This window comes from Erigeron canadensis, chromosome 6, assembly GCF_010389155.1.
Source record: "Erigeron canadensis isolate Cc75 chromosome 6, C_canadensis_v1, whole genome shotgun sequence".
NCBI lineage: Eukaryota > Viridiplantae > Streptophyta > Magnoliopsida > Asterales > Asteraceae > Erigeron > Erigeron canadensis.
The window spans coordinates 38,700,255-38,711,355 of NC_057766.1; the positions used below are offsets into that span (position 1 = coordinate 38,700,255).

Below are 11,101 nucleotides of genomic sequence, written 5' to 3' on the forward strand. Positions count from 1 at the left end.
TCCAATTTATCACAGCAACTCAAGTCTCGGGAAAAGAGATTTACTGAACGAATCAACTCGTTTTTGGTTTTAACTTGACTCTTAGAAGACTAGCGGTCGACTCCGGACTCGTAAGCTATTTACTATTTACGAGTAATAATTACTCGTATGTTTTTACCTGGTATCCAAAGGTTGGAGGCCAGCATCACGCACTACCAAAAGAAGTTGCAAGTGACAGAAGATGAGCGATGGTGAAACCCTAGTGGAAGCAGCACTGCGTGTACTAAACACACCAGACCCAGTTGAAAAGGCCAAACTTGGTGATCAAATTGCTAACAAATGGCTACAAGGTCTCATTTCGAATGCCTATCACACTTCACAACAACCCGATATCGTCGTCCCGGACCGCCCTGCCCGACTCACTAATGTTAGCCCCTCACAATTATTCTGTCAAATGTTTTGCTGGTTTTGGTATTTTATATATGCACACCAACTGTTTGATAAAATGACTAGCTGAGTTGTTGTAACATAATGATAATGTTGTGGACTCTATATGATGCAGGTGAAGTTGGTTTCGCCTAGTCTTATGCCGAAGCTTGGGAAAGCCGGAAGCTTGCAGAGTAGACAGGCTATTGTGCATAGCCTTGTGCATACTGAAAGTTGGGCCATTGACTTGTCTTGGGTACTTCATTTTATGTATCTTTTTTTTTTCTACTAATTTTCAAGATTGCTAGTTGTTTGTGGTGATTGGTAATGTCGGGTATGCTATTAATAGTGTTCGATGCAACGTTTGCTAGCAATGTCAACCTATTTATTATGTATATATATGACTGGGTAAATAACAATATAAAAGCTTAGAGAAACAGGTCAAATAAACGAAATGGGTTGAAATTTGCATAAAGTATACTTCTAATGAATACATCCTTCCAAACTGCTGCATTCAGACAGTAAATATTTATTGCTATAATATAGGTTTTGTAATCAAATTCCAGGTTTCAAACAATGTTATGGGTCAACTCTAACTGTTCTACTTGTACTAAAAGTTACCCATTTTGTCCTGTTACCCAATTGTGTACGTGTATCACATTAAAAGGAATAGTTCAGTTGGGATGCTTAATCTATTACCAAATCTCCTTGACGAAGAAAAATCTTTAAATATGTTGGACTCTTTAGACTTTCCAAAATTTATAATTCCTCTAGTTATATTATTCAGGATATAATAGCGCGTTTTGGCAAGCAAGAGTTGATGCCAAGAGAGTTTTTTGATGATTTTGTTAGAGTTGCACAAGATGAAGGTCGTCACTTCACTCTTCTTGCTGCTCGACTTGAGGAATTGGGTTCTTTCTATGGAGCTCTCCCGGCTCATGATGGTTTATGGGACTCGGCTGTTGCTACATCCAAAGATCTATTTGCACGTCTTGCTGTGGAGCATTGTGTTCATGAGGTACGTGTACGTCTAATGTTAATGATCTTACAATATCTTTCTTTCACTCTACTATCCGTTCTCTTCTTTGCACACTTTTTCCATAGCTACCAGCGTACGTAAACTAAGTTATGTATTACATTTTAAAGAAAATGCCCTTCCCGGATAAATGACATTCTCAGTCCCAACACTATGAAAACGTTTCAAAGCAAAAACCTGAGATTGTTTTTTATATTTCACAGTACTTAAAGCTTATTGAAAGCACATTAAATTATTTTTGTTAGTGGTTTGGCTGATCTCTTTTTGAATTACATGGTTGGGCCGATCGGTCTGATCCAAGTCTCTACTAGACAGATGTCAAACTGACTGCCATGATGTAAGGTAACTAGTTACTTAGGAAATGTATTTATGGAGGCTAAATAAGGTTTACATGGGTTCCCGCTCCGTGGTGACTGAAAAGCTATAAGCAACGACAATCTCATGTTATTAATAAAACAATTTTATCAACAATTGTGCAATCTGAATAGACTTTGGGCACCTTTCAACCCATTGTCTTAGCTAAAATACTTACCTTACCTATTTGATCTGTAGAAAGAATATGACCGAAACTACTCATTTAATCATATATTAGAAGTTAACCTCCTGGAGTTGATAATAATCACAGGCAAGAGGACTGGATGTGTTGCCTACCACCATCTCCCGTTTCCGAAATGGAGGCGACAACGATACTGCTGATTTACTCGAGAAAGTGGTTTACCCTGAAGAAATCACTCATTGTGCTGCCGGAGTGAAGTGGTTCAAGTATTTGTGCTCACGATCAAAAGCCCCCAATGGAGATGACGAAAGTGATGAAGTGATTGAGAAGTTCCATGAGATTGTGAGGGCATATTTCAGGGGGCCATTGAAGCCTCCTTTCAACGAGGCAGCAAGAATATCTGCTGGGTTTGGTCCTCAATGGTATGAACCTCTTGCTGTTAAAGATTTCTCCAAATAATATGTAACGTTTAGAGGGTTCATTACAGTCTTCAATATTGATCTTCTATGAATTGAAGTGTTCTGTTGGCGAGTTGGTATCTCTGTTCTGGTCTTTTATTAATGGTCTAATTTGCTAGTATTTTGGCTATGCAACCTACATTGTGCCAATAGTTCAAATTTTGAGTAATGATAGATCATGTTATCTGGGTCACAATTGACGGCAGATAATAGAGCACTACACATGTCATGTGATGATATTATGAGAATCAATAGGAGTATGTTTCACTTGTCTAAAAAGAATACAACAAAATGTGAATTGATGCATTGTACTATTTTAAATCCATTGATCACTTCAAATCAGGAAAACTACACCGTTAATGAAATTATCGATTGCTATTAAATTACATTTGAACTGCCAATAAATACTCCTATTCTAGAGTTATTCAAAGATTATTTATTTTCATTTTGTATATAAAAAATCATTACTCAAGAAAAAGGATGCACTTGCAAGAAAATAGCATATTACACTTGGAAGCCAAAACTCAAATATGCAGTTGCCATACTTGCCAGAGGAACAGAGATATTGTCATCTATGCCTCCTTTTGTAGGGAGTGACTCCACCAATGTTGCAACCAGTGCCACCAGTGCCACTCTTTCAATTGTCGAACTCCAGTCTAGCTCTAAGTAACCGAAGATTGAAAAGTAGTATAGCATCCTGGATAATAAGGTAAAATGGTCCATTATCACAATTCAACTAGTAAACACAATTCACACATGAACACCCCATGGCAGATGCAGTATTATAAGCAAGCCAGACATCTGAATAGGGAATGCCTACCATAACAACTTTATAGAGAACCATATGTTCCATTCTTTGCATGCCAGAACTAAAAACATTTGGCACTCTACTAAATGTAAATTCAGCAAAAACTCCGACATTGCCTCTTAACTGCTATTCTAATAACATCACTAATTATAGGAAACTAATATATAATATACTACTTTTATCAAATTTATTTGATCATTGTACCTTTTCCAACCAACCGGTTTTGCTTTCACCAAATTAAAAAGGCTCATAACCAACTTGCCTTGTAAAGTTAGTACTATGTTAATATTCCTGTAGGACAATGCACCTACTCATTGGCCACATTTATTAGTTGCCCAAAACTGGTGTGTAATCAATTCTTTTTGGGCAGAAATATATGACAGGCAGAGGAAAGTCATCAAAATTTGATGCAAAAATGGTCAAATGGACAATATCTTTAGTAGTAGAGTATAAAAACAAGAGCTGGGACTTCGATGGGTTATTATCCTTCCAACTGATCAGATGGATAAAATCAAATAGATAGCTCAAGAGAAACAGTTAGAGAAAAGCCCAAATTGTACCTTTAATTCATAGAACCTCCTAAATCATTTTATCCATATAAACTTCGGGTCAAATCCCATACCAAAAAATTACTTGGTCTGGTTCGAATCTATATGGACCTATAACACAAGCCATCTGAAACGTCTATTTTGCTCCATCTAAGTCAAATAAGTATTTTATAAAATAACTTAACTCTTAGAAGAAGTTACATGAGTGGAACATACCCTATCGAGATTAGAAAACCAACTATAAACATCGAGATGCTACCGCACCAACTCTTTTGTAAGTTGTACGGAATTTTGTGGGTTCCAAATCTTCTACCCATGATATCAGCAATGCCTGTTTGTATCATTATGTTAGACAGAAGCCTATGAAGCCAAAGATAGAAGATAAAAATTGTGAGTTTTATTGCAAAGGAAGGGGCAATTAATTGTCATTTTCTCAATCAAGGCATAAAATACTTTCCCTCACCTAAAAGCGGGTGATTAATTTACATTTTGTCAAAATAGTGGTAGTTTCAATTTATCCTTCAAATTAAGCCTACATGTCTCTACACATAGACTTTCACCATCTATGTGACGATTCACGTGTATTAAAAAGATAACGTGATAACCAGATACGTACATTACCAGTCAACTCCTTTATGATCCTTTTTGACTAAATTCAGTTATTCAAGTGTCACAGCATCTTTTTGATACACGTGGATTGTCACGTGGTTAAAAAAATTCACATATACATAAGTGCTTATGGTATGCTTAATTTGGACAACAAAGGCTGAGAAAGGTTCAATTAATTGCTCCTTTCTTGGCAATAAGACCATGAAATAAGGTTTAGAAAAACTACCATCGCCGCCACACATCATTGACAGTGCAAGCACACCGACTGGTGACTCACGCCAGAAGAAAAGAGAGCATACAATTAACATCAAAACATAATATAGAGGTCCTTTAAGCAATTCCCTGCCATCAAGTAATATTCAGTTATGGTTGGCAAATTGCACAAGTGAGGGAGTTGAGTAATGAGTCAAAACATTTTATTGAGTAATGAGTCAAAACATTTTACTTTTGGGCCAAAAGTTTTGGTACAGATAAATCCAGGTCTAACCTGATTACTAAAATAATAAACCTATTTTTTTATGGTTGGCGACTTTTGACTGATTTGACCCGTAAGAGGTCAAGAAAACCTGAATAACCCCATAAGAAAATGGGTGGAATAGCAATATGTATCATGTACTGTGGGAACTTATTGAAAGGTAAACAACCATTCAGGATAGCATTACGAGAACTTACTCTGGTTTTCCTTCTCGAGTGACTGATTTTATAAGATCTTCATTGGTTACCAGTGAAAAACCATGAACAAGAAGCCTTGCACAATTCAATAAGGGAACTAAAGCAGCAAAATAGCGAGCATCTGTTGAACCACTAATCTAGGATTTAAATATCAACCGTCAGAAAAGGGATGATATTTGAACTAAAGTGGCAAAACAGACAGCATATATTGACGGTAAAAGTGGCCAGCTTCCCATATAAAGCAATCCGGATAATACCTGAAAAGTGGCCAGCTTCCCATATAAAGCAATCCGGATAATATATGAACCAGCTTTCTGCTTAAACTCTGAAAGGGAAAGGCATGATAATGAGTACAAACGACCGTTTTGACCCAATTACTTATGAACAAGTCGATTCAGGCTGTGTTCTATCTCTATTGGGTTAAAGGGGTTGAGAATAGCCCAAAGTGTATTTTTACTGCAGAAAACCTTCTAAACTTTATTACTGTCGAATTTAGATTATTATATATAACTTGGACACAACAAGTTTCATGTCAACTGGGATCATACAAGATATTGCCTGTTTTGAGCTGAACCCACTCTAATGAGGTATACACCCCACCAAACTCGCCCATGATTCCATCTATAATACTCGTATTAAGGAAGTAACGTGTGAAAATACATCGGAAGTAACATGTGAAAGTACATCTTGCTCAAGGTTCCACAAAAAGTTTAAAGTTTGCCTTTTGAGAATCATATGACGTAGTAATTTCTAACTCAATATTTTTTTGCAACAAATTAACACGGGAAGTTTCATAGCTGTGTGCTCAATTGCTCGTTATTAGATTTGATGGGTTATTTTTCAGTTTCTCAACAAGTTGGTGATCTTTAGCAAAATTTGAAGGTGCACAAAAATGCAATTGACTTTCAAATGTCATAGATGTTACTGATAAGGAGTAGAATGTAGATGTATGATGCATACATAATTTCGGTATGGACCATAATATACTAGTAGTAATCACCTCACCTTACTTTTCTCATGTTAATCGAATATAATGCTTTCATCATAAATATATCGAGAAATTTACATTGTTAGGCTTTGAAAAAATGTTTACTCAATAGGCTCTATACAAAAATCCACAACACCAACATAATCAAGATTAAAAAAAAATCAAGCAAGCGTTTATAGAGTTGCAACTTGCAAGGGTAGTTCCAAGCTAATGGATGGGTGGTCCTGTCAAGAAAGTAATTGGCTACCAACCATACCTTATACAAATATCAGTTATATAAGAGTTGGAAATCAATAGTCGGACCAGGACGATAACCTTTATAAGAATAGGTCCCTCCCTGCCTATCTTCCCTTAGTTTTGTCCTAACCTATACTTACACTCACATGTTTACACCTTATGAATATACACTTGGTAAGGAATAGCACTACACCTACCATAAGTTATTTGCTCTTGTTAATCACATATAACATCATAATAGATGAGACTATTAATACCTTTAGGCTTAATAACTTGCAAACCACACCTGACTTTAACACTTAGCATTTAATAGTCTATTTTCCCAGAAATTTGGTCAGAAATGTATGCAATATTTACAGGCCACTTGGTAACTTTTGAAAATTTATTCCGTTTGTTCCCTTTCCGCCTTGAATTAAACAGATATTAATGAGATGTCAAAAAACTACAATTTCAAGTGAAATGATCAATAAACCAAATAAGGGTATATGGCATTTATGTCACACAATGAGCAAAATCAAGGAACCATAAAAGCAGGAACTGAAAAAGTGAAATAGTGTCCAGGGTACAATTTAGATGAAACGTACTAGTAGCTCATGCATTTTATGATTTATTTTGGGGATGTTTTCTTAGGTAAATCTGTAAATATAGTTGAATTATAATTAAGATTAGTTATAACTTATGATGCCCGAAGGTTAAACATATAAGAAATTAACCTTCCCAGTTACGTTTTACTCTAGTCTCCATAACGAATCCAAGTTTGACTCTTGATGTCAAATGTGGTAATTTCAAATCTGACTCTTAAGGTAATTTAAAACTTGAAACCACCTTATTCAATTAAATTACAACTTCACACCAAACATTTAGCATATACAAGTTCGATCTTCATCAACTCTGAATGACTGAATGTACAATATTGCATAGCATAGTACAGCTTTCAAGGATATATACACATACAAACATTCATTATGATGTAACACCAAGTAATCACGGTACATTATCGAGTTGTCACTTAGATGAACCAAATTAAGAATCACAATACAAAGTGAATCATGAACTGAACAGTATCAAATTCATACAATAACAGTGAAATAAAAAATATAACCACTATATATATAGTTCCGGTCACATGGTGTGATTCTAAGCGTGTTCTGTCATTCTAGCCAATCCAGAAAACATATCACATTGATATAATGATGTAAAACCAAGTAATCACAATAACTTGATCTTGTCATGTAAGTCATTTATTATGGTTTCACCAAATATATACTACAATAAATCGATGAATTCATTTGGCTTCAAATTTTGTCATCGCCTCTAGAAAACACACTACGTATGGTTAAAGTCATCACCTATATGGAAGGAGGCCCCTCCCTCTCTGCTCTTAACTTGTCCCCCACATTACATTCACATATTTACGACTACAATTCAATACTTTGTGGCTAACATAAGACATCTACCAAAAGTTATTGCGAAAATTTTTGTTGCACTTATTAACCGTCTAGTAGTAATAGAAGGGATTGACTATGCGTCTACATAGGTAACAACTAGCCATTTAAGCAATTTACACTTATTACTCCCTCTGTTCCAAAAGACTGGTCTAAAAATGTATGCAATTTTCTGTCACATTGTGAAAAAGTTTATGTAAACATTTATAAAGTTATTTGTAGACTATCTAACCATCTATCATGGTTAAAATGTTAGTTTTCCATAAAGTCCCAACATCTAAAGATTTGTTGAGTTGGTAAAAACAACTAATTACAATGATTTTTCATGGTTAAAATGTTAGTTTTTCATAAAGTCCCAACATCTAAAGATTTGTTGAGTTGGTAAAAACAACTAATTACAATGATTTTTTCTTACATATAGCTAAGGAGACCCACATATGTGATTAAGCATAGTATGGAGTAGCAAATGTTGACAGATTAAGTTATAAGACGCGATAATATTTATAATATTTTCTTTCGTAGGTGGCATCGCGCTTACTTAATTAAAACTATTAAGTTGAATTGTAATCAAGATTATGTATAATATGTATATCTATATCTATACTATATTATAAATCTGATTCCCCATGTCTAAAATTTTAAGTTTCAACATTTACTTCCCAAAATACCCCCCTTATATATTATATATTTACCTAAAATAACTATATTACTCTTTCTCTCTCCTCAAATCTCAACCAATCATTTTTTTTCTCTCTCCTCCATAAATCATTTATTCCCCCAATTCATTCAAAATCTTTTATCTCAAAAACAGTACATCGATAAATCATAAAAATTATATGGGTGTTCTTAAAATTTCATGCTCTTTCATTAGAGATGTCATTCGATATACTTTCGACGAATTTTTAAATCTAAGGGCGGAGCCCGTACGGCTAAGGCATTTGGCTATCACACTTTATGACCTATCACCTCACCATCTCACCGCCGCAACGCGCGGGTACTTACTCTCGTTATATTATAAAGCAAATTCCCATGTCTAAATTTTAAGTTTCAACACTTACTTTCCCAAAATACCCCCTTATGTATTTTATGTTTACCAAAAATAACTATAATACTATTTCTCTCTCTCCTTAAATTTCAACCAATCATTATTTTTTTCTCTGCTCTATAAATCATTTATTCCTCCAATTCATTCAATATCTATTATCTCAAAAACCATATATCGATAAATTATAAAAATTATATGGATGTGCTTAAAATTTCATGTTCTTTAATTAGAGGTGTCATTCGATATACTTTCAACGAATTTTTAAATTCAAGGCGGAGCCCGTCCGGTTAAGTCATTTACACTTTATGACCTATCACCCACACCATCTCACCGCCGCAACGCACGGTTACTTACTCTCGTGTGAAAGTAAAACATATTCGTAGATTAGGGTAGTGATCTTTACACCACCTAGTTTTAGTCCTATCTCACCAAACACATTTGGTTGGTTGTGTACGGCTAAAAATAGACGGGAACACCCTATTGAAATAGGCTAATTGAGATAGTAGGTGACAACTAACAAAAAAAGTACGAGCACTAAAAAAAAAGGGGTGACAACTGACAAAATGTAAAGACGAAAATACCCAAGGCGATGTCATCTATGTTATGTTGAGAAGTAAAAATCTGACCGACAGGACACACTACGCATACTATTCCCGTGACTGTCAGTGTATATATACCAGAGAATATAATTTAGAGTGTACAATTTTGTCAATTTGTTTACATTTGTAAATGTATACAAGTCATATACTGTAAACAATTTTTTTTTTACAAGAAAAAAGAAAAAGAAGTCATTATTACTGTATTATTTACGTACTTACAAATCAATATCCAAACTTATAAAGTTATACGAGTAATTAAGCATGTAGAAATTGGATATTTAGAATTGTCTATACACTTTTAAATACATACACAAGTATGAACTTGAAAATGCCAACATTTTTTACTCCATATTTTAATACGAGTAGTACGAAAAGTAATTTTACGCTTTATAAATGTTCACATGTTATTTTTTAAAGGGGCGTAGAAAAAGTGTAAAAATCCAAATATATACAGTGATACATACATAAAAAAGTGTGTGTATATATATATATATATATATTAATAATATAATACTCGTAATATATATAATGTAAATATGTATGGAAAAAACCAATTAATTACCTGTTGGATGATTTGTTGCTGAGTGAGATAATCAAAACCAGAAACAAGAGCATAGGCTCCGGCAACGATAAGAAACGTGGCACCGGCGTCCTGGAGCAGATGACCGGAAACATCGCCGGCGAAAGCACAGGGTGAAAAAAGACGACGAAGTTGATGATGATTTGGAACATCATCAACAACAGAAGGTTGATAACAAATTGGATATCTGGGGGTGAGGAAAGATGAATATAGACGGCAAGTATGTCTAGGAGGAAGAGGAGGAGGGCGGAGTTTTGGATTAATAGAGGAAAAGTAGTATACAAGGTGTGTTGTTGTAGCCATGTGGTAGATGATGATGGATGATAATTTTTTATTTTTATATATTTTGTGTATTTGTCTGTGCGAGAGTGGATATATATATAGGATAGGAGATGCGAGTCTTTTCTTGCTGGTGTTGCGGGGGCCAGTTTACACAAGTGGTGATACTCTGGCTCATATCTCCTCATGTTTCTTTTGTGTGTGTGTTTTTATGGTATCCCCATACATTTTATATTCATCTTTGGAAATTTTGCATTAATATTTCATGAGAAGTAATATTCGTACCACTTTATTTGATAAATTTATCACAACTGTACATTACTGGTTTGTACAGTCAACTGTAAAAGTTATATGTTGTAGTGGTAAATCCATCAAAAACCGTGGTACGAATATCATCTCTCATATTTTATATATTAACAACTAACTCTTTGAATTTTTACAAAATATAATATTTAATACATATGAGTAGTTTATATCGAAAGTCATAAGGACTCTCATTAACAAATAGAATAAGACCCACGCAATACAGTGACGACGACAGATAGTGATGGTGGAAAGGTGATGGTAATGACGGCGGTGGCGATTGGTGGTGGTCTCAGAGGCGAGTATTGTAAGTTATTAATGTAAATGAGGTGATATAGTTATTTTAGGAATTAAGGGTATATGTTGTAAATTAATTTCATTGAGCTTTATTATTTATATCTACATCTATAATTCTATACTATATTATAAAGCAAATAAGAGGTTTTCAACTTTCAACAATGTACATATGTTAATGCATGATGTACAGTACATCTAAACCACATTACATCTAAGCCACTCATTTTCATCTATCTCCTCAAATCTCAACCATTCATTTTTATTACTCACGTCCATAAATCATTTTATTCCTTTAA

The 11,101-nt window shown here is 34.5% G+C and overlaps 2 protein-coding genes across 2 annotated transcripts; one reads left to right on the forward strand and one right to left on the reverse strand.

Moving 5' to 3' along the window:
- On the forward strand, positions 1 to 2,516 carry LOC122603274 (uncharacterized protein HI_0077). The gene is made up of 4 exons (XM_043775943.1): positions 1 to 406; positions 542 to 661; positions 1,193 to 1,423; positions 2,067 to 2,516. The coding sequence occupies exons 1-4, from the start codon at positions 221 to 223 to the stop codon at positions 2,394 to 2,396; spliced, it is 867 nt and encodes a 288-aa protein (XP_043631878.1). The 5' UTR covers positions 1 to 220; the 3' UTR covers positions 2,397 to 2,516.
- Positions 2,517 to 2,693: 177 nt separating this feature from the next.
- On the reverse strand, positions 2,694 to 10,282 carry LOC122603273 (phytol kinase 1, chloroplastic). The gene is made up of 6 exons (XM_043775942.1): positions 9,909 to 10,282; positions 5,290 to 5,357; positions 5,033 to 5,164; positions 4,587 to 4,702; positions 3,968 to 4,082; positions 2,694 to 3,092 (listed from the first exon to the last, which is right to left on the reverse strand). Exons 1-6 carry the CDS (start codon positions 10,227 to 10,229, stop codon positions 2,900 to 2,902), a joined length of 945 nt encoding a protein of 314 aa, XP_043631877.1. The 5' UTR covers positions 10,230 to 10,282; the 3' UTR covers positions 2,694 to 2,899.
- Positions 10,283 to 11,101: the final 819 nt, after the last annotated feature.

Bases quoted from the DNA above. Each gene is read 5' to 3' on its own strand.
- LOC122603273 (XM_043775942.1), bottom strand. From the start codon at position 10,229: ATGGCTACAACAACACACCTTGTATACTACTTTTCCTCTATTAATCCA. The intron at 4,703-5,032 runs GTAAGTTCTCGT...ACTTGATGGCAG, and splicing joins ACTCGAGAAGGAAAACCAGA to GGAATTGCTTAAAGGACCTC. The intron at 3,093-3,967 runs GTATGTTCCACT...CTTATTATCCAG, and splicing joins GGTTTTCTAATCTCGATAGG to GATGCTATACTACTTTTCAA.
- LOC122603274 (XM_043775943.1), top strand. From the start codon at position 221: ATGAGCGATGGTGAAACCCTAGTGGAAGCAGCACTGCGTGTACTAAAC. The intron at 407-541 runs GTTAGCCCCTCA...TATATGATGCAG, and splicing joins GCCCTGCCCGACTCACTAAT to GTGAAGTTGGTTTCGCCTAG. The intron at 662-1,192 runs GTACTTCATTTT...TATATTATTCAG, and splicing joins GGGCCATTGACTTGTCTTGG to GATATAATAGCGCGTTTTGG.